This window comes from Stigmatopora nigra, chromosome 1 (genome assembly GCF_051989575.1).
Source record: "Stigmatopora nigra isolate UIUO_SnigA chromosome 1, RoL_Snig_1.1, whole genome shotgun sequence".
NCBI lineage: Eukaryota > Metazoa > Chordata > Actinopteri > Syngnathiformes > Syngnathidae > Stigmatopora > Stigmatopora nigra.
The window spans coordinates 18,780,199-18,803,552 of NC_135508.1; the positions used below are offsets into that span (position 1 = coordinate 18,780,199).

The 23,354-nt window shown below is 39.7% G+C and overlaps 1 protein-coding gene across 3 annotated transcripts in view; it reads left to right on the forward strand.

The window, feature by feature from the left end:
• The first annotated feature begins 422 nt into the window (after positions 1 to 422).
• The window catches only part of fmnl3 (formin-like 3), a 29,656-nt gene continuing 6,724 nt past the window's right edge, over positions 423 to 23,354 (forward strand). For 2 of the 3 annotated variants that reach the window (XM_077717980.1, XM_077717989.1), the window contains exons 1-18: positions 424 to 1,003; positions 12,433 to 12,516; positions 12,611 to 12,691; positions 12,760 to 12,836; positions 15,287 to 15,370; positions 15,804 to 15,938; positions 17,068 to 17,176; positions 17,356 to 17,432; positions 18,052 to 18,145; positions 19,621 to 19,695; positions 19,761 to 19,871; positions 19,938 to 20,087; positions 20,604 to 20,705; positions 20,883 to 21,258; positions 21,843 to 21,947; positions 22,019 to 22,143; positions 22,240 to 22,442; positions 22,529 to 22,832. In XM_077717980.1, coding sequence (XP_077574106.1) covers positions 890 to 1,003; positions 12,433 to 12,516; positions 12,611 to 12,691; positions 12,760 to 12,836; positions 15,287 to 15,370; positions 15,804 to 15,938; positions 17,068 to 17,176; positions 17,356 to 17,432; positions 18,052 to 18,145; positions 19,621 to 19,695; positions 19,761 to 19,871; positions 19,938 to 20,087; positions 20,604 to 20,705; positions 20,883 to 21,258; positions 21,843 to 21,947; positions 22,019 to 22,143; positions 22,240 to 22,442; positions 22,529 to 22,832 — 2,406 coding nt within the window. In that variant the 5' untranslated portion in view covers positions 424 to 889. Of the gene's footprint in view, positions 1,004 to 12,432; positions 12,517 to 12,610; positions 12,692 to 12,759; positions 12,837 to 15,286; positions 15,371 to 15,803; positions 15,939 to 17,067; positions 17,177 to 17,355; positions 17,433 to 18,051; positions 18,146 to 19,620; positions 19,696 to 19,760; positions 19,872 to 19,937; positions 20,088 to 20,603; positions 20,706 to 20,882; positions 21,259 to 21,842; positions 21,948 to 22,018; positions 22,144 to 22,239; positions 22,443 to 22,528; positions 22,833 to 23,354 lie in introns of all 3 variants that reach the window. The other variant, XM_077717995.1, reaches the window with a different exon arrangement.

Sequence of the window (23,354 nt, forward strand, 5' to 3'; positions counted from 1 at the left end):
ACGCTATTGTAAATTATTATATTTTTGTTTGTGGACTTGGTTGAACTGAGAGTTTGTCTGTGTGAGACAGTGCACACACAATGTTCATCGTTGATAATGACTGGCCTGTGCTGTTAGTACTGTAGGAGTCAATTTATGTCATTACTATGCTGGTGTGTGACATTTACAATAAATCTGTGTGATGTGGCTCTTTGCGGTAACACAGTAAAAAATGTGGCTCTTTGCGGTAACACGGTAAAAAATGTGGCTCTTGGTCTCTGACTGGTTGGCCACCCCTGGTCCAGTCCATGTTTGTTTGCAGTGACGTTAATTTGTCTCCAGACGGCGCCCAAATGCCAGCTAACGTGTTTCCAGCTGTGCCTGACAGGGGGTGCAGATGTGAAAAGAAGGGGCGGAGTGACAAAGTGATTGACAGGTATTTAGACCAATAATTTTGTGGTGTTGGAATCCTGGGGGTGTTTCCGATACAAGATACTCCGCCCATTGTGTGGAGCCTAATCAGACTCACCCACTCAACAATAATGAATGGAAACGCGTCGTAGCCAAGAAGGAAAGTCAAGCAGCAAGTCCTCAAGCGATTTGGAAAGTTAGACCCGAAAAGCCCGTGGGAGGAAAATCGAATATTTAGACTCGTTCTGGAAAACAGTACCAAAGAAGAGTGGACTGGAAACGCCCGAATAAATGGCATTTGGACTTAATAAAAGGAGACTACTGCACTGTCAGTTTTTAGATGGGAGAAGTGGATCGTTTGGATTATTACGTTGATCGCATCACTGGAATACTTGGAAAATTCTTGAAATTACTCTTATCTCACTTTGTCATATTTAAACCCCAATTTTAACGCATTTTATAAAGAAAAGACTATACAGTCGTGACAAGAAAAACAATAATGGGTAATATTGAAAGTGTGGATGGCCATTCGGAGATGAAGCATCACATTATGCCCCTAAAGGTGCCAATGCCGGACCCCACCGAACTGGAGGAGAAGTTTGCCATTGTTTTGGTAAGTTGCTGCACTTTTCACCCGCAAGATTGAAGTGAATTTTACCAATGTAGGTTGTAAGGCACACGTGTCTAACTCGCATTTATATTGTTGGTTAAAATCAAATGAAGTCAAGTCATCTTTTTCCAATGATAAACTATTGCAATTTGAAATGAGGTACCCTGTGCTGACCCGCCCATCTATACCCCCCTCCTCACATGCGGTTCTTTTGTCTCCTCTAAAGTCAGACAACTCAGCATTTGGCTGAAAGCGTGAACACAGCAGGGTGCAAATACAGAGGGAGGGTCTGTTTTTTCCCTTTTTTTCAATGATACAGTAACTGTAGTGGGGTTGTACAACCAGACATTGCATTTATAAGCACATCTATAAATGTGTGAAAACAACACTCATCCCAATCAAGTGGAGTTCTTGTGACAATGGGTTTTCAGTCAACACCCACTTTTACTGTCAAGTGACACTGTCAGGCACTCTTAAGTTGTGAGATCTTTTCAAAATGAAGAAATAGACACTTGTTTTCAAAGTGTTGCTTTACAAAGACTTTTCCAAGGTGTTTCCCCTTGCTGCAAAGGAATAGGATGTTTAGAGTACCCCTTTTTAGCTGTCTTTATTTGTCATAGAGGTTGAATGTCATCATAAGGTACACCTGAAATGATGTTACATACATCCTAAGTTGACTAATTCTTTGACAAGCTAAGACTTTTAAGATAATAACATATTTTTTATTCTTGAGAATGTAAGGACATGGTTGCTTGACATGATGACAATCAATCAGATTACACATTTTAGACTGTGAGAACCTTTTTGACGAAGAGAGCCATAAACAATTCATATTTTCAAACATTCCTTGAGAGCCATACTCATAATTTAAAAAGTACAAATACATGAAAATGTGAGCATTTATTATTCATTTCACCACTTTTTAAGTAAAAAAAGTCTGAATTGTTTAGAGAACATTATTTCACTGTTGCTAATCAATGAGTATCAATGAGAGGGTGCATGCAGAAGAGTCTAATAAAGAAAAAATATGATTTAATGAAGAAAAATGATGATTTAAAAAGGCGCTAGAGGTAGTTTCGGCGCCACAGTGCCGGCATGACGCTCCCATTGGTGCATTCAGGATTTGGGTCTCTCACCAGTGGTTCCCATATTCTACCACTTAGGTTCGCGGAAAGCCATTTACAACCCATCAAAAGAGCCTCATATGGCTCCCGAGCCATAGGTTCCCTACCCCTGTCTTGGACTGTGCAATAATTTAGAATTTACCTAGCCGGGATGTGACTTTTTATACTTTTATTGTACTATTCATGCTTTTCTTTTCCCGGGAAAAGGCACTTTGTGGAGTAGCACTACCAATTTCGTTATACGCATCTGTGTATGATGACAACAAAGGCTTTTGATTTGATTTAATTTGTTTTGAAAACACCAAGACTCTTTGCCTGAGTCATTTCAATTTTTGTACTTGTTTGTCATGTAACTGACAGTTTCACATATTCTGTAGTCATGGCATCACCTACAAACAAAGCTTGAAATCCTCCTATTTATCACCAAAGCCAAAATGGCAATTGCTGATCTGTCACTGTTATTATGTGCAGCCACGCAGAGATGATTTCTAGGCAAGACGGTAGTAGACTCAACATTTACGCTTTTACGTTTCTGTCACAAGTTCTCCACCCTGTTCCCAGCGACACATTTCCTTCACATTGTGGGAAAGCATAACAAGCCTGTATATTTTAGTCTTCTTATCAGACAATGGTGGTCCGCTTGCCTTTTGGCTGTGAGATAAAGGTACATCAGTTGAGTCTTTTTACTTTTTTCAGGAAGAAAAGGTCACTGTTCTTTCATCTGGCAATGAGTTTAGTGCTTTTTTTTTTATACTTAGACCAAAATACTCTAAATCAAGCACAGATTGCTTCCTGCTGTATGTTTTTGTAGCTCGCATCAAAGCAGCTGCAAAAAGTTTGGAAAATGTTATTTGACATGGAATTTCCCACCGCTTGCAGCACGATGATGTGAACGGGAGTGACTGGGGGTGTCTGTCGGTGTGAATGACTGCCCTGCTCCTGGACAAAAGCATTCAGATCTCCCAGTGGGATGACAGGACCCCACAATGATGTCATGGGTGCATGCTGCAGATTTGCCCATTGTAGTATTATTGTTGCCCTAAACAGGGGTCGGGAACCTTTTTGACGAAGAAAGCCATAAACAATTCATATTTTCAATTATTATTCCTTGAGAGCCACACTCGGAATTCAAAAGTAAAAATAAATGAAAATGTGAGCATTTATTATTCATTTGACCCCTTTGAAAGTAAATGTCTGGATTCTTTTGAGAACATTATTTCACTGTCGCAAATCAATGATTACCAATGAGAGAATGCATGCAGAAAAGTCTAATGAAGAAAAATTATGATTTTAAAATGGCAGAGAGCCATATACACCCATCAAAAGAGCCACATATGGCTTCCGAGCCATAGGTTCCCTACCCCCGCTCTAACAGGACCCGTTCGTGGTAGTGAAGGAGTTAAATGACCGCAAGTGAAATGCATTCCAAACCCTAAATACTTTCTCTTAACTACTTCTTTTCACCCTAACTTTTGTGCTGCTTTACATTTTCCGTCCTTCATTTTGGGATGTGGAATCTTCTTACCTATACACTCCCTTATGCAATCTAATGAATGATTAATCAAAAAATATTCAGTAGTATGTCCGTCCCTCATAGTGGCACCAATCAGTGCACTTTTTCCCCAACTAGTTGGCAACTCTTACTCATTTCCTCTATTGAAACCCAATCCCTCTGGCTCAGGCCCCCAGTCAGTATTTCCAACGTGCACATTCCCAGAACGCACTGTGGCGCAAAAATAAGCTTCTCCATATGAGTCGGCGCTTACCAAAACGATGTGAGAGGAGTGGGTGGCACTTTCAAAGGTGCGCGTCTGGCACAGAATCCTCTTTCACTGCGCCGTCCACCGCTGGATTCCTGCGGTCTAGTCGGGACTGAAACCGCAGTAGAATTCGAGAGAGGGAAATTTCCCTTTGAACGGCATGGCAGCCTGCCACTGTTCTCAGTGGTAATGACTTTACCAAAGTTGTCTCTTTTTTTGTCAAGAGAAAAGCAGCACACTCCTAGTACCTAATTGTTTACCGAGGGAGCAATGTGGAAACCGTTTTTTTTTTCATGACTGGTCACACTCCTCCAGTGCCGACATCCACTTGAATCAGACAGAATGCGCATGAAAGCAGCAATGACAGTGTGACTCATTTGCTGCTTCTTCAAATCCAATAAAAGCCTCTGTGTCTGATAAATGCATCTAATGGAGTCAAGATGCGAGAAGTGTTTACTGAGCATAAACCTAGATTAAGGATATTTATTGCCATTTATTTCAGGCCTTAACTGTTTTCCCCCTTCACACACATACATCACTTTTCTTCTTCCTTAACTGTTGTTTGTACGTACATCTGGCTCTGTCCGACACCCACCGCCGCGTCCTCTGAGGAAGTGGGAGATTACGGCAGCCAGGTGGATGGCTAAAAGCCAGAATTAATGTGTTACCCCTGGGCCACTATTCGCCTATTTTATGGGCAGTTTTAGTGCTTCTGTAATTCTGCCCTTGCCGTTATTTGGAAAGCAGAGGTCAAGTTAAAGTGCACAAGTGAGCAGATGCAATATGTATGCAATTATCTTACACCATGTGTGACTTGGTGTACCAACACAGTTGCACATGCAGAGCCTTGACATCATTCAAGTCTCTAATTGATACATGCATGTGTGTGCCCGCCCGCCCGCATCTATGGTCGGTGTCAAGCCGCTCTAATGCAGCTGAACCCGAACCACTAGATTGGAGAAATGATTTCCTCCTCAGTACAATGGGAACTTTGTCTGTCGATGTTGTTTTAGAAAGGGGGCCTCATCCCCCTAGTTCCTTTTGTGTACTGCTACAGTCATTTTTAATTCCAATTTAAAGAGACAATTGGATTTGAGCTCCTAAGTTTTATTTCATATTTTATACATGTACCTACCTAATGTGCTGTAATTTTCAATATACATTATTCAACTTCTTCTTTATCTCAGAATAGGCTTCCAATTTAGTGCTTTTTCCCCGGATTGTCGTCTTGTTTTGTTCATACTGGGCAACCTGTCAAAAAGCATGTCCAGCATGAGTAATTGAGGCGTTCGTATACCTGCATTCTTGTCATTCCTTGTGAATACTGTCCGTCGGCGGGGGCTTCCCTCGGATGCAAAGAGGAGAACAAACAGGATGTCAGGCTCTCAGGAATGAAGGAATACTTCCCTTGCCTCATGCATGACCGTTCATTACAGTTATTTTTAACTAGTACCCTCATGCTTCTATCTCAATTTCTTAGATTTTCCATCGTTTTGATACCATTTGATTACAGGGCTCTCACACAGCTACCATTCAGATTCACTTACAGTATATTCAGAACTCGACAAACATCTGGCTGTCAGGGCCTTCAGCTTCGAGATATTTGATTCCTTATCACTTAGCTTTTAAAATGCCTTATGATAACAGCCTCTAGCTTGAAGCCAGCAATTACTGCCATCAATCAACTTGGGCCATTTAACCCGTGAAATGGAGATGCAAAATAGTGAAAGGCACATTTGGTGCTAAAAGGGAAAATAGAGGGAAAGCTTACTTTCTTCAACAGGATTATATTGCTATAGAAAAAAGAAAGTGGGAAATTAGACCCTGCATTTTTTATTCACACTGTTGACTTTACTCAAAGTGGATTTTACACCTGACGATTATAAGGCAAAGTTCTGGTTGTCCATTTGAACCATTTGTCCACTGCTGGGCTTCTGAGATGGTTAACCCTATCAGTTGTTCATCATTAAATCAAAGGCAAGATGCGTATTAGTTATATTTATTATGCTGCATACCTCTGCGACTAACACATGAATTGACTATGTTTTAACTATCTACCGTCAAACACATTTTCTTGCCTGACCTCATGTGTTAATAGGTGACTAAATCCTGTCAGCTTGTGAGTGTCCCAGTGTTTTGTTTTCAAACAAGTATAAAGAGGTGTTCGAGCTCTCAGGAGTGTCAGCTTTGTTTGGGTACAGTCTTTTAGCAGCTTTGTGCAAGATTCTTGCTTTGTTCTGACCACCTAGTTCAGATTACCAATCCAAGGCGCGATAGCATGATCGGGTGACTGCTCAGAGAAAGGTTAGCAGTGTTTTCTCATACTACCCAGGACTTGAAAAACACTCACAATTCATTTGCACACCCTTTAGTTCAATATGCGGTCAGATTACAGGCCACGGATTTAGAACAAATCTGACATTAGTTATGTGGAGCTGTTTGATTTTCCTGCATCCTCAGGAAGTCACAAAAACACTGTGACGCTCATCCCGACTTCTCATTGTTTTTCGCAGGAAGAGAAAAGAGAAAGCCAAACAATATATCTAAGATTAATGAATAAAATAGCCAACGCGATGCATATATATATATGTCAAATGTCATTCTGATGTGTCGTAAGAATACCTTACATCATCATTTGCATCACCCATTATTTATAGAAACATATTGTCAACCTGTTAGGTTGATTTAATCAATTTAGTTAGTTGGCTCACTAATATGAATATTTGCTTTATCAATAATTGCTGTAACTCTTAACCAATTTTCACATTGACTTTCATTGATGTGACTGGACATCCATTTCAACTGGCTGTGAATATTAAAACAAATTAATTATTATTTAATGCCAGTGAATATGTTATTGTGTTACCTTCACAAGAGACAACTCATGTTTTATGTTGGGTTCCTTTGTGAATGATTACAATAAAATATTACCACACCTTTGTAAGAGATAGCAGTAGTTGAGTAATGATAATATTCTTTCAATGGAGTCCTTGATCCATGTTACAGTAGAGCCCTGCTTATCCGGACCCCTCCCCGATGATCAGACACTGGGATTTGTTTGGGGTAAATCGGGTTGCCTGTGTCTGAGTTACTCTGATGTGAACAGTGTTGCCGCCCACTCTTTTCCCTCTGAGGTGATGACAACCACGTCTAGTCTGTGAGAAAAAAGGAAACACACTTTTTTTGTGTTTCCTGCTGTGATGAAGTGCCAGTAACACATCATAAAATGTATAAAGAACCATTATGGGGCTGTAAGAAAATACCATTTTTTACTCATGGCCACTGGTAACAAATATTAGTCAAAAGACACATTTTCCAACTTCATGAAAAAGTCCTAGACCTTCTTCCACAGAGCTAGAAAAGTCAGAAAGGATTGCAGTACACTCAAGCTCACTTCTTTATGTACTTTTTCATACAGAACAGCATTGAAAGCAAAGAATCATTCAACTATTTGTACTTAAGCCAAGCAATTCTGTCAGTATACATACTGGTCGTGTTTTTGTCAGACATAGGCAAATAACTAATCTCATCTCATCTCACTTTCTGAGCCGCTTTATCCTCACTAGGGTCGTTTGGGGGGAGGGGGGGGGGGATTTCGGTTGTTTAATCCTATCCCAGCTGACTTTGGGCCAGAGGCGGGGGACAACACCCTGAATGGGTGACCAGCCAATGGCAGGACACAGACTGACAACCATGCACACTCACACCCATGCCAAAGGGCAATTTAGAGTGTCCAATTAGACTACTATGCATTTTTTTGGAATGTGTGAGAAAACCAGAGTACCCGGAGGAAACCCACGCAGGACCGGGGAGAACATCCAAACTCCACCCTGGTAGAGCGACCTGCATTTGAACCCAGATCTCCCACTGTGAGGTTGATGCGCTAACCACTCATCTGCCGGGCCACCCCTAAAGAACTAGAATTAAGAAAGAAAGGAAACATTTAAATATAGACTTCCCTATCCTGTAAGAACACGAAGGAGAAGAAAAGCTTGATTTCAGTATGATGTTTTTCGTTATGAGGACATTTAGACCTTCTGTAGGTTAGTTAGGGGTTATCCAAGAGATGAGTTTTGTTTGGCATATTTGAATGTTCTCTCTTATCCAAGCAATGAAAGGTCATGTAGGAAAACATCTATCCCTCTGTTCCACTCATCTCCCTGGGATGCTACAGCGGGAGCTGAAGGTCATAAAATGGGCTCAAGCAAGGTTATAAATCACCTTGGATTAGAAGTGCGTCCAGTATAGGGCAGTTGGAGTTGCTCCTTTGAGTTGCCATTTGTACTGAATTGCCTGCAAGCCTAACTTTCACCCAAATCCTCATAACCTCCTGTCCCTGCTGACAACGTGACCCACTCAAACGACCTTTTGAAAGGGAAATTTTCTCTTCAGCAGTCATTGAAATGTCTGTTTTCTATTTGTCTGTGCTCTGCATTAATGGCCATATCTTATCGTCAGCCTGTTCCATTGAGAGTTAAACTGACCTCCAAAACATGTCAACACATTTAATCAGAGGAGTTTAAGGTTACATTGTTACTGCTTACTTGGTTCTTGTGTCGTGTGCCGATAATAGCAATTCTGACTCCGCAAATCATCTAGTGACGATTCTACAAGCTTTAAATTCTGTTTAGTTACTGTTTATCTTTAAAAAAGACTACTAAGAGCTACATTACAAACAATTATTATTTTTTTAAATTTATTTTGTGTGGTGATAACATCTAGTTTCCACTAATATTGTGTGAATGTGGTCATCATCCTGCCTGTTGTTGGGTGCTGGGGTGCAGGGTTCAAAGTTTGTATGTTCTCCCCGCCTGCATGGGTTTTCTCTGGGTACTCTGGTTTCCTCCCACATTCCAAAAATGTGCATGGTAGGCTGGTTGAATACTCTAAATTGCCCCTATTGTAGGCGTGAATGATGGTTAATCTCCGCGTGCACTGTTATTGGCTGGCCACCAATTAAGGGTTTTCCCCGCCCTGGTGGCCGAAGTCAGCTGGGATAGGTTCAAGAACCCCCTCCCCTCCTTGTGAGGATAAGCGGTTTCGAAAATGAATGAATGTTTATATTCCAAAATTCATATATTCTTTTTACTGGAATAAAAATGACACGGTGTCGTCGATATGTTTAAACTTTGGAACGGTAACATTCACCTTGTTTCCTAAATACTAGCTCCACTGCTACTTTACAACATTAGCCCCAGTGATGAAAGTGATAGTGTCAGTAATGGAACCTGTTCATCAGGTTTATGTATTGTAGTGGTGTTGCTTTTGAGTTGATTTGGCTCTCAAGATTACCAGGGGCTAAACCGAGACCCTGCCCCACAACTATTGTTAACCATTTTTTACATGGAGGAGAAAAAAGTCTCAAATGTCAAAGGATGGGAATGGCGTAGCACCAAATCAAAACAAAGCTCGGCATTGAATGGACTCCGGTCTAAGCAGAGGAGAAGACGTGGGTAGCGCATAACAGAGCCAAACATTTTTCACATTTCTGTAGTATTTTACCCCTCAAATGGGCCCAGCAATAAATAACGCATAACTTCTCACTCCCTCGCTTCTTTTTAAGCCTCTTTATAAACACAGGAAGTACAAGATTGTTATCTCTGCTCAAAAAAGCAAAATTAAGTCAACTAAATTCAGTTACTTGGCTCAGATTTCTCTGATCAGGTTTTGAAGGAAATATCCTTTGCATTTCTTGACCTCAACTTTCTTACCTTCTCACATTTGTTATTATTATTTAACACCCCTTTTTGACATTTAACCTGACACACATCTGTGTCCCGGGTGTCGACTGTCACGGTGTGTGAAAGGCCAGCTGAGGGTTTTATTACTCCCTTATAACATATGCATCATCCACAGGAGAGACATATTTTCACCCCTCACCCATTTTTTAAAATCATTTTGAACTCTGTAACAGTACATTAGATGTTACCTTGCCTACTCGATTGTGTGGACGTTATACACACTATTAACTTAAAGAATTAAGTGCCGTATTTTCACAACTATAAGGCGCACTTAAAAGTCTTACATTTTCTCCAAAATAGACAGTGCGCCTTATAATCCAGTGCGCTTTATATATGGGAAAAACCAAAAAACCAAAAACGAAAAACCACCACTGTCGGATATTAAAAAAAACACAAACGCCTGAACTGAAACAATACTGTTAAATATGCAGATGCCATCTTAGTTCAAGCAAGATTTTATACAAAAAAATCCAAAACATGCAACAATGGCTGGCTCTAGAGGTGACTGTGTAGTGAGTGCTTCATACCTCGAATTCAATAGCAATTACCGTATTTTCACGACTAAAAGGCGCACTTAAAAGTCTTAAATTTTCTCCAAAATAGACAGTGCGTCTTATAATACAGTGCGTCTTATAACACAGTGTGTCTGCTTTAGTCCCGCACAGATGCTGTAGGGCTGATATGTGGGTTTAATAGAGTTTAGTTTTTGTTGCCCCAGAATCAGACTTACATAACATTATCTGGGTTAAACAGAACCCAGTTTGTGCATTTGCTAATTGTCGACAATGTCTTTGTCTTGTCCCTTCAAAGATATGGCTGCCAATGATGTTAATCATCATAGCAACCATCAATCAAACAGACTGAAATATCAAATATGTCACCTGATGACAATGTTCATAGAGTTTTGAGAAAGATAAACCTGGAAGATTCCACAATAGTCTTTGGTAGGATATTTCCTAGAAAGATGAAAAAGGGGAGCAAGGAGAGAGAGAGAGAGAGATAGAGAGAGAGAGGTGTGCGTGGGGTCTGACTAGCTGTGATCAAATTTAGTTCTATAAACAGGACACATTCCTTCTGTAATTCTGGACATCTGGTATGCATGTTGCTTCTCTCAACCTTTTTTTTTATTTTCCTTTGTGGCTTTTGTCAAGCAAACCTATTAACATCTACCACATGCACATTTGCTTCTTGGGTAGCTTCAAGCGTTTTGTTTGGTTCAGGTTGAGTAGTTCATTTATTTCTACATAATGATCATAGGTTTTACAAAACCCATATTGCCCACACCAGTTTTTTCTTATTCAAAGTCAAACTGTTCACATTAAATACATAGTTTGAAATGGTACAAAGGGAATTGATGAACTGTCAGAGTTAAACTTACCGACAAATGTTTATTTGGGAATTGTATGAAAAGTTACCAGAATTTATCTCCATTGAACTCAATCAAATGTATTCTCTTATTATCTTACTTGAATTTTTAAGAGTACATTAATTTGAATAAAAAGTGAAAAACTTGTAGTATTAGCAAATGCTATTGTTCAATTTTGACTGATGCTCTTCAATAACTTTACAAACCTTATCGACCATTTTAGTACGCTAGGTTAATTAGATTAATGCATTCAAAGAGCAAAATAATCACTCATTAATCAGTTCAGTTCAATGTGTCGGAGGATCCCATTGGATTGTGTAATTTTATACTAAATGAAGGGTCATTTGAATGAATGTAGAAGCAAAGGTTATGATCACATTCATTTTGGTTCCCTTTTTTTTCTTGGGCTCACTGCAGACAATGTGATTCATGAGTGAGCAGTGTGGTTCCAATATGGGAAAAAAAGTCATCTTAATCTTGTGCTCATGTGATATTTCTGTAAAATTACATTTCAATATATGCACCCATATTACCCATTATTATTATTATGGTTGACCTGTTTTATTGTCGCAAGGTAAGTGTCAAGTTGACAGCATATTTTGTGGTCATCCTTATGTTTTTGTGATTACATGACGCTCACCACAGCAAATTATCTTGCATGCTTCTTCAAAGGCAATCATGTGAAATCCCATTAACAAGTTTTGCATGTAAATTGTCCCAAACTGTCCTGATGCGATGTAAGACACTCTGTCTTCACACTAATCACAGCAGTTTGAGCTTTATGTGAACCACAGTTAACCAGATGCCTCAAGCTTTGGGCTGTTTTTGTGTTTTTTAACCTGCAAGGATTGGATTACAACTTTCGGTTCTGATTGTGATTGTGCTGGCTAAAGGGCAAACATGGCCTCCATACAGAGACACACTAAAATTGAGGTCCGTTCGCTGTGGTAGGGCACTGAACATCAACACAGGAAGTGAGATCATCTCCACAAAGAGCACCTAAAATTTAAACTAAGCTCTGACGTTGGTTGCATTGGCTCGTAAAACTTCCCACGTACACCCAGGCATTAAAAATGGTAAAATAAACCCAGCGCCAAGTTTGGGATTTGAATTTAGACTAACCGACAACCTTTTTCATTTAAATATCTCCGCCTGATTTGTAGTAGAAACGTTCTAGGTGATTTATTATGGGCTTCATTTTACGCACATTTTCAATTTAATTAAACATCCTATTGTGTGTCTTCCAAAAGAATGAGATTTTTTTCCCTGATCTCTCCGTGAACAATCTATTATTGATGTTAAAATTTAGACGTTGTTAGTATTTGATCCAAATGAGAAAGGAATTGTTTGAGTTTATATGAAGACATTGAAGTTAAAACTGATTGTTCTTATACTAGACACTGCTAACCTAGTTTCATCTACTATTTTGTGTATTTTTCAGAGCTCTATGAATCTTCCTCCAGACAAAGCACGGCTTCTGAGGCAGTATGACAACGAGAAGAAATGGGACCTGATTTGTGACCAGGTATTTTCCGAAGAAATTAAGAGTATATATATATATATACATCCCTCTTAATGAACAAATTAAATCACATGCATTTATCTTCTCCTGCCTGCAGGAGAGGTTTCAAGTCAAGAATCCACCTCACACTTACATCGAGAAAATACGAGGTTACTTAGACCCCGGTGTCACCAGAAAGGTGGGGAACAACAAATTAAGGTAAAAGTGGCTATAAATTAACACCCTGCTTTTCTCTGTGTTTCCCAGAAGTTTCGCAGGAGGGTACAGGAGTCAACGAAAGTTTTAAGGGAGCTGGAGATATCTTTGAGAACAAACCACATAGGGTAAGGATCCATTTTCTTGCTGTACACCTGGTTATTGCTGTGTCAAGACTTAAAGAAAGCCCTTTATTGTTTTCCTCTCAAAGAATAGTCTTTTGGGATCTCACTCGAGACTATTGTTTCAAGTTGCCAATCTCTTTAGATTCAATTCATAGGGCCAAAGCCTCAGAACACCCAGATGGTACCCATTGTGTTGCCATGTACACACCCTTGTGTAGTAGTGCTGAACAGGAAGCTTTGTTGTGTATGTCAGAAGGGCAGGAAGACTGTCCGGCCAACCTTAGAAAATAGAAAAACCCACACAAAGGTAGTTAGAATGTTACACATTTTACAACTTTTGGAGCAAGTAGGCTTCACATGGTTTTAAACTATTTTAATCATTACAAAATCATTGTGACGCAATAACAAGGCACTTTTACTCTTACGGTCTGTTTTTTTTTTTCATGACAGTTTTGAAAGTAATTTTAGATGCCGTTCAAAAATTCACAACTGCCACAATAGCATTGTTGTGTTTGGCCTTGTACTTGTTGTTAGGCAGAAATGATGCAGAACAACGACTGCCCAATGGAAACCAGTGTTGCCATAAGTTATGAGTGACCACACTTACAGGTGTTTTGAGTTATCCACATGGTCACCAAACAAATTCAACTACATTAAGATGATTTACTATAAATTCCATACTATCAAAAAGATCAGCGCCATATGGTAGCACACTGCCCCTTCACTGTGAAAATCCAGAAGCTGGAGTGATGCCGATCAAATTTTCCATAGCATTTGTCTAATTTCCCCAAAAGAGGAACAAAGGTGAAATCATTTTCAAGTAGACTCAAGAGCATGTGGGTGACTTGGTGTGCTTTATTACTCTGTCTGAGTCTTATTCCTGACATAGAACCCCCCCTTCAAAAAATGTGAGCAATCCACAGCCAGCTAGAGGGAGAAGTGGTGTGAAAAGAAGGGGTCAGAGGCAAAGAAGGGGGGAGTTCGTAGACAGGAAACCAATGATCATGCCCGCCTCTCGCACTCCCCTTCTCTCTCCCCCTTCACCTAAACTGCTTTGTCTGTTTCCTCTGTTGCATCGCTTACCTCCCCTTTTTTTTTCCTCTTTCACTCGCCCTCCTTCCCTCTGACTCCTGCTTGCTGCTTTCCTATATTCCCTAAGTAATGTTTTTTTCAAGAAACATTTACACTATAGTTTAGGACTGTTTTAACAGTGTGTTTGATGACACAAAACTTGAACTTAATCCAGTTCCTCCATTTATATTCCATTCACTTTGTTTTTCCTTTGTAGTTTTTGTTCTTTTGTTTCAAGTTTCCATAAAAAATGGGTTTAATTGGGTGGAAATCAGAAGCCTTGCCCTAGTTTGCTTTGCGCTCCATCATTGACAAGGGCTTCCTGTCATGGAAGGGGGTCCCCCTTTCAGAATTTACTCAAATGATACAAGTGAGGATAACTAAATGCATGGGGTTATATACATATACATACAAAATATAAAGCACACCCACAAACATGTTTGCACACATTTTTTTGTCTTTTTTTTTTCATCATTATCTGACACATTGATTTATTGAAAGCACACCTGAATAACTCTGTAACATAATGGCGAAATGAAATCATAATAGGAAAAGAATTGTGCACTTGCACAAGCCAGGTTCTTATTTGGGTGCAATTCCCAGATAGCCGATGGTGCCACGTTCAACAGTTTAAAAAAATATATGGGCGTTTTGACACCTAAGCAATGTTAAATACAGTTCTTACAGTATCGTCATGCTGCTGTTTTATGCTTGATTATATATGTGTTCTACCCGCTGTGTTTTGTCATCCTCTGCCTATGTTTTTCAACTAGAGGTGGGCAATCCGGTCCTTGAGTACGTTTTTTTTTCTTCCAACCGATCCAACTCAGACAGTTTAACCAATTAGATTTCTGCTAAAAAAAAGAGGCACCTGACTGCAATCTACTGATTGCATATCTAACATACCAGATTTGTTCTTATGGATTGGAATGAAAACCTGCACCCATTGCGGCCCTTTGTGGAATTAGATGCCCACCCCTGGTTCAACTTTAAAACCTGTGCCATTGTCAGTTAGTGTGGGATTATTTTTTTTAGTTTGAGTTGTGTCATCTATTTGTCGGCGTGAGTATTTGTCATTCCCCGGTAAGTTTCTTTGTCAAGTTTACCCAGTTTTTAAGGTTTTTCTGTCAATTTACATTAATGTCTTACATTTTATGCACCAGCACTCTGTTTTGTTCATCATCTGGGCCCAACTCCAATTTGCAGCTGAGCGGGATTATAACAATCAGACACTGATTAATATTTCTTCTACTCACTATTGATTTTTCTCCACATCAAACACTTAAGATTTTCTCTCTACTATCAATTCATATTGAAAGACTTGTTGTAAAGGATAAGGTTGAGTTCTTGATTTATATGCTCTGTGTCGTTCTGCGTCATAGGTGGGTCAGGGAGTTCCTCAACGATGAGAACAGAGGTCTTGACGTCTTGGTGGAGTACCTCTCCTTTGCGCAGTGTGCTGTCATGTAAGTATTTTTACACATGGCCGCGCCTGCTGATTTTTTTTTCTTCCCGTGAACTTTTCTTACAAGTATCTAGGCTGGGCGGCAGCCGCTGAGTAAGCACGTTGTGTCCTGCCGGGCCAAATGGGCTGCTTTTGCATTAAAACGTGCTGTGGGCTCATTGCATTCTTTGGATGTGTTTGTTTGCTTTGTGATGGATGATTATGTGGACATGTGTTCGGATGCTACTTGATTTTTTTCTATTTTTATAACGTAATGAGGAGCTATTCAATAAAGCAGTGTCCAAAGATTGTGGCCACATATGTTTTGTCAAAACTTGGTCGAATTGGACTTGTGATAACCTTCGCTGCCTCGCTGGCTTAACCTGCGCCCCTGCATCTCATCGATATGCCCCTGCGCTTCTTCCCTTGCTTTTGTCTGTGTATATGTGGCCCAGGTTGGATTTTGAAGGGCTGGAGAATGTGGAGGATGGCTTCTTGGAGAAGGCTAAATCATGGAACAGATCCATAGAGGATTTGCATCAGCCCTTCTGCAACACACTGGTGCGCTCGGCCCGCCAGTCTGTCCTCCGGTATGTATCGCTGTGCTGCCTTGTGTCGTCCGCTATTCCCCCGTTATCCTTTGCCCTGCAAATCTAACATGCGTTGTGAAAGTGCATCAGCATGCTCGCCTGTATTTCCAGTGATGTCTAGGCTAAGCAAAGGCACTGAGTGGTCGGTATTCTGAAATATTGTTCATCTATAGTAGCCCAACTTTCTATGTTGGTAGAGCATTGTAATATCATTTAAACAAAATGTAAAGGTCTATTTTGGTCCTATTTAGAGTATACTTGGGGTAATTTGGAATAATATAACGTGAGAGTTGCAGGGAGTCCTCTGTTTTGGATTTTTTTTGAGGTTGCAGATGCCTTATGAATGTTACCACGTAAGCCAAAATTGAAATTGAAGCCCTATTTAAGATTTTTCAGTCTGGACGGTTTCATTGAAAATATTTTCTGTAATAATGACTATAGCTGTGTTTGCAGATTAGTGGTTAGCTCTGATTCTTTCTGTCTTGCCAACAAATCATGTTATTAGATTCTTTTCAGACTTGCTCGTTATTCCTTTCCGTTTCTATGCAACTTCCTGCCACATTTAAATAGCCTCTTGTATGAAAAATGCATCCAAGGCAGTACAATAATTCAAGTCTATTAAAATAGCTTTGTCTTCATCCTTCATTTCCTGAAAAGAAGGCCAACTACTGATGTTGCACTTTCTCAATAACAAGAGAGCAGTGTTAAAATACTCATCAGAACTTAGTTTTTGTTGTATTTAGAAGAAAGTTAACCTGTACATGAGGACCTTATACTTATATGCAACATGCACGTTCTAGATTCAGCAGTGATTACAAAAGGCACTTTGAAAGTGCACAAGTAACTATTTATGCATGCCGACTGTACAAATCCGTTACATAATTGCTGACTTTCTGTTGACATCGGCGAGGAAACCAGGCAACTCCCATCATGCATCCGTAACCTCAAAACCGTCAAGATCTTTTCATTGTGCCAGACCTCATTCTCTCTCATGCTTCTCGGCACGTGACTTACTATTCATGTGAACGGCGAGTGAAGTGGAGGAATAAATCAAGATGAACTGCGCTATTCGGGAGAGCATTTATGTGCTGAATTGTGACCAAGTGATGACTTTGACCATGTATTGCAGCTATGGCACCATCTCCAGCAACAAAACAATCAAGAACTCACGACTTGTCAGCCAGAAGGATGATGTCCATGTGTGCATCATGTGCTTAAGAGCAATTATGAACTACCAGGTATCAAACAGTGTTGTTTAACGAGCCTAAGGTTCATACCCACATCACAATCTTCCACTGTGTATTCATTTTGGCATGTGTGCTTTCTGTGCTGTGTGGTAGTACATATTGTACGTATATAGCGATTTTATTGTCTCACCACATTGTGTTGTGTGTGTGTGTCTGTCTTTTTCATACAGTATGGCTTCAATATGGTTATGTCTCACGCACACGCTGTCAATGAAATTGCTCTCAGTTTGAACAATAAAAGCTCACGGTAAGAACTCGTTTTTAATTTAATTTCTTCACAGCATCCCCCTGAAATACAATAGGTGAATGAAAAAAAGGGATATTAGAATACATTTTATCACAATTTTCTGCATGCATTGTGCTTGATGCTTTAGCAAGTTCAGATCCCAAATGTGTTACTTCACTCTAAATTCAAACAAGTTTTATAGAGGTGATTTGGTAATGAAAGGTTTTGCTAAATTGCTACTTGCATCATACTTGGATGTTTTAGCAATTTTAGATCCTAGATTTGCCCCAGTGAAATAAAGCCTGTCCCCTGTTCATTTGACATGCCTGCCTTTCTCCCTAGTCAATGGCTGACTTATGGAAAGGAGATTAGTGTTTAAAGCCCACTGGTTAAAAAAACTTTATAATGAATACTCAGCGGTAGGGGGGAGGACTTAAAAAATAACCTTTAAGACCAGCCCCTAGCTGTATTATTAGTTAATCATACACAAATGTTGTGATTGACATGCATTTACTACTCCTGCAGTATGGTATATAGCATGTCTAGACTCAAAAGTCATGTGTTGTAAATGTGAAAGAATCACTGCTTGATTTTGGACTTTCTCTGCTAGTCTAATTGAAGCCTCATTCTGTTCTTTCAGGACAAAAGCGTTGGTCCTTGAGCTGCTAGCTGCTGTCTGTCTCGTTCGAGGAGGCCACGAGATCATCCTTTCAGCCTTTGACAACTTCAAAGAGGTATCCTAAAAATATACACATTTCAATCTGAGCTTTTGGGTTTGCAACTTCAGTTGCATGAATAAAATGTAAAGGAAAACAACCAACTTCCCAATTGTCAAAGCTTTCAAAGAATAGATTTAATTACCCTACATATGGTGATCATTACATGAAATAATAACAACAATTGCACTGTAATTTTACAAATGGTGTGCTGATATATATATATATATATATATATATATATATATATATATATATATATATATATATATATATATATATATATATATATATATATATATATATATATATATATATATATATATATATATATATATATATATATATATATATATATATATATATATATATATATATATATATATATATATATATATATATATATATATATATATATATATATATATATATATATATATATATATATATATATATATATATATATATATATATATATATATATATATATATATATATATATATATATATATATATATATATATATATATATATATATATATACATATATATACACATACATGTATGTATGTGTGTGTGTGTGTGTGTGTGTAGCTATATACATATACAGAAAGAAAGAGGTGAAAATTCCCACATTTCTTCAGGAAGAACTAAAATTGAGCAGCAATGAGCATTTTCAAGCGTGCAAGAGAATCTCCATAGTGACCTGCAGAGGTCATATGTCTTGTTAGGAGACCAGATGTTAGGCAACCTTGAACTATGATGGGTCAACCCTTGGACAACAGGCGGAGAGCTGCACGCTCGAGATGAACTTCTCCCTGCAAAGAGACCTGAATGGCACAGAGCAAATCTGCCTATTCATCAAAAATAAGATTTTTTTTAATGGTATTTGTAAAAGTCTCCATTTAATGACCCTTGCAAATGAAGTTGACAGTTAATGACTGTTCATTTTTTATTTTATTAAGACCTATAAAAAGGGGAAAAAAGCAAAAGAATTTACTATAAAAACATGGGAATGTTTGTTTATACTTTTCCTTGGACATTTTTGGTAAGATTTGTGCCCTGTATTATTTTCAGCTGACTCGCCTTGCTTGGATTGGACAGGATAAAAATAATTTGTTTTAAAGTATAAGTTAGTTTCTCAGAAAGATAACTAATTTTAGACCGCCTTTAATCCTTTTATCATCTTCCTTTTGTCTTTTGCTTTTCTCTGTATATTAACAACTGTAGTTAAAAAGTGCATTTGAAGAAAATTCTGTTGATTATAAGACATATATTATTTAACAAACAGTGAACTACAAAGTAAACAATACTGGAATGGAGTACAAAGTGATAATAAAGTAGCTTTTCCATAGAAAACTCGCTATGTTCCATTTCTGGATTGTCCTCTAACTCATGAAGCATTCCATTAAAATTTTAACAGCAGAAAATTATTTTATAATTGAAATGCAAATTATGTAATACTAGCTCACTAAATGTTTGCCCTTTTGTAGGTGTGTAAAGAGAAGCAACGTTTTGAGCGCCTGATGGAAAACTTCCGCAGTGAGGAGGGAAACATCGACTTTATGGCAAGTGTTTCTCTCGTTTATTCTGGGGAGGCTGCTAGCTAAATACATGTTTGTCTGGCATCCAGGTTGCCTGCATGCAGTTCATCAACATTGTGGTCCACTCAGTGGAGGACATGAACTTCAGAGTCCACCTGCAGTTTGAATTCACCAAGCTCGGCCTTGATGACTACCTTGAGGTGGGTCATTTTTTGTTGTTGTTGTTCTTTTGTCATATCGCTAATGATGTCATTTAACTCCCTCAGAAATCCAAACACACCGAGAGTGACAAGCTGTCAGTGCAGATTCAAGCCTACTTGGACAATGTGTTCGATGTGGGTGGTTTGCTTGAAGATGCTGAGACCAAAAATGCAGCTCTGGAAAAGGTAGAGGAACTGGAGGAGCACCTGTCTCATGTAAGTGCACCGTCCCCTTGAAAAGCATGTCTGTAAAGGATAAGCAGCTCGTAACTTCTAGAAAAGTCAAGCACAGTGTTTTCATTTCAAAAGTACTTCAAATTAATAATGGGTTGGTCAAGATTGTCAAATATGATGCGCATAACAATGATACTACTGTTCTCATGCTGGCTCATTCCATCTTTGCATCCCACGCTGCTTCACAAAGACCATCCAAACATGGAAAAGGTCGTCAGGAGCCCTGACAACATTTGCCGGATTTCATAACAAACTCTGCTCTCAGGGGTCAGGAATGATGAGGGAGGGTGAGGCGGAATTCCAGTGGAGCAAGTGTAGTCGTCATATTCAAAGTAAAAGCTGCGTCACTTTGCTGCATCATGCTCCTGCAGGCTAGATCAGATTTCTCATTGATGATACTCAGTGTAAATAGGACCTTGGGAGGGAGGGAACAGGGAATGCTGTTACTGCGGCATTTTACCTCCTATGATCAGCAATGGCCTCGATGCTTTTTCTCAGGTGACCGAGAAGCTTCTGGAGGTTGAGAATGAAACAATGATGAAGGTAGCCGACTTGGAGAAGATTCTCCTCCAGAAGGATAAAGATCTTCAAGTCATACGGGTAAGCCAGAGGATAGAAGGTTAATACTTGAGTTTTCAAAGGCTCTAGCTACAAAAATAATTTTGAGAAACGAACAAAATAAGGGCGATAGGAGGTTAGGCGGGCTGGACAGCGGATGTTTTTTCAGCCTGTGAAGTCTTGATTTGCGCTCCACATCGCCTCCCGGTGACTGCTCAGGAGACGTACGAGTCTACCAACACGCAAGTAAACACCCTGCGGAGGATGATCAAGGAGAAGGATGCCGCCTTCCAGAGGCACTTCAACATTGAGAGGCGGCTGCTTGAGTTGGAGCAACAAGGGACCATCCGCTTGCACAAGAAAGCCGACGGAGAAATTGCTATCGAGCCACTTGCTGTCGGTGGCTCAGGGTCAGACAAGGCGGGTGCTGCTGGCGTCGGCGTCCCCCTGGCTGATATCCGCACGCCATCTTTGGGTCCAACGGCGGCTGTATCGGAACCGGGGGCACTTGATCCCAGTTTGCCATCGGCCAGCGAGGCTCCACCCCCACCTCCTCCACCACCTCCACCTCCTCCTCCACTTCCTTCAGCCTCAAGTGAGTGCAATGACACAGCATTGTGGCATTTGAGGGGGGTAGGATGTGCTGTATATAAAAAAATAAGAAGGATTTCGTTAAAATATTGGCACCTGTCGTTACCAGAATTCTAAACTGTTATGTAAACGTAATAATTCTACAATGTTTTCAAAACAATAACTTGTAGGGTAAATTTTGGGCTTTAATTCATGTTTAGAAAAAAAAACCTTCATTCTGTTTTGATGGTGGCAGCGACATCATTCCGATCCATTTTGTTCTCCTTAACTGGGATTAAAAGCTACATTGTCAACTCGGCAGTCGAGCGTGCTGACCACTGATCTAAGGGCTGGCATAGAGAAGGTTAGGAAAACGAGAACTTAAAAGAGCGTGCCTGGAAGTTGAAACTAGATTTTTCTAGAGGCACGATAGTCAGTGCATTTATTGTGTGGATTCAAAACCAAAATGGGAAGAAAGGCAGTGCAATTATGTCCCCACCACCATTAGATGTATTACAGATACTTTTACAGAGATTTGCTGTAAAACAACAGTGAAAAGGTAGTTATTTTTATGATAGGTTCTTCAACAATAAATATTCTATTGTCTAGTTTCAGGCTACTGTGTACCCACTCCCCCACCGCCACCACCTCCTCCTCTCGCTCCTCCTCTACCTGATGCGTCTCCTTCAGTGATCTTGAGTGTTGGTCTCTCAGGTAACTCCACTTCTACCAACTCCCTTCTGCACTAGTTGAGCCAAAGCTGATGTTTTATTTCTTTTCTAAAGCTATAAGGATCAAGAAACCCATCAAGACTAAGTTCCGCCTCCCCGTGTTTAACTGGACTGCTCTGAAGCCCAATCAGATCAACGGCACTGTTTTTAATGAAATTGATGATGAACGGGTGCTAGAGGTGAAGTGCATTATTTCACTCACATAATTAATCACCTATGACCTTTTTCATTTCAATCATTCATAGTCATTGATGACAATGATTCCCTCTGTGCAGGAACTGGATTTGGAGAGGTTTGAGGAGCTTTTTAAAACGCGTGCACAAGGTCCTATTGTGGACCTGTCATGCACAAAGAACAAAGTTGCTCAGAAAACGGTCAACAAAGTTACGCTGCTGGACACCAATCGCTCCAAGAACTTGGCCATCACACTGAGAAAGGCCAACAAAACCAACGAGGAGATTTGCAAAGCAATAGAGAAGTATTCAACCACTGCCTTTTCATTTGTCCATTGTTAATTCTTCTTTAGAAGTAACTAAAACTATCCATTTTCTACTCCCATCAAAGATTCGATCTGAAAGCCTTACCTGTGGACTTTGTGGAGTGTTTGATGCGCTTCCTGCCCACCGACGCCGAAGTCAAGCTGCTGCGTCAGTACGAACGGGAGCGGCGTCCGCTGGACCAGCTGGCTGAGGAGGACCGCTTCATGCTCCTCTTCAGCAAGATCGAAAGGCTCACGCAGAGGATGAATATCATCACCTTCGTGGGGAACTTTACTGACAACATCGGCATGCTCACGCCGCAACTCAACGCCATCATTGCTGCTTCCGGCTCTGTCAAATCCTCGCCAAAGTTAAAAAGAGTGCTAGAGGTTTGTATGTATATATATTTATTGGCCTTGATATGTTTGTGTGTTTGAGTGTGTGTGTTTGTGTGTATATGAATGTGTATGTGTATATATATATATATATCCGTGCTGTCCCGTCAGAAACTATTTTATGGCTATAAAAGCTCTACTGCAGCTACAGCTGCGACACATAAAGCTGTTTAATGCAGCAGAGCCTGCAGAGCTGATTGTGAAGGCCTTGAGGCAGATTTCGGACCCTGGCAACAAATAATGGCTGACATATGATTGGTTAAATGCTTCAATATGAAAACACACATCTGGAAGCAGTGCAACCAGTGGGAAAGCAATGAAAGGAAGCTAACAGACAATTTGGAATTATTGATGAACAAAATATAATATATATTTTCTTAAATAATATTTAAATTGTATGAGGTTATTATTGATGATTTTTTACGTGTCACAGCTGTAGCTGCAGTAGAGCTTTTATATCCATAAAATAGTTTTTGAGGGTTGGATTGATTCCGACAGCCGAAGGCGTCGCTAGGA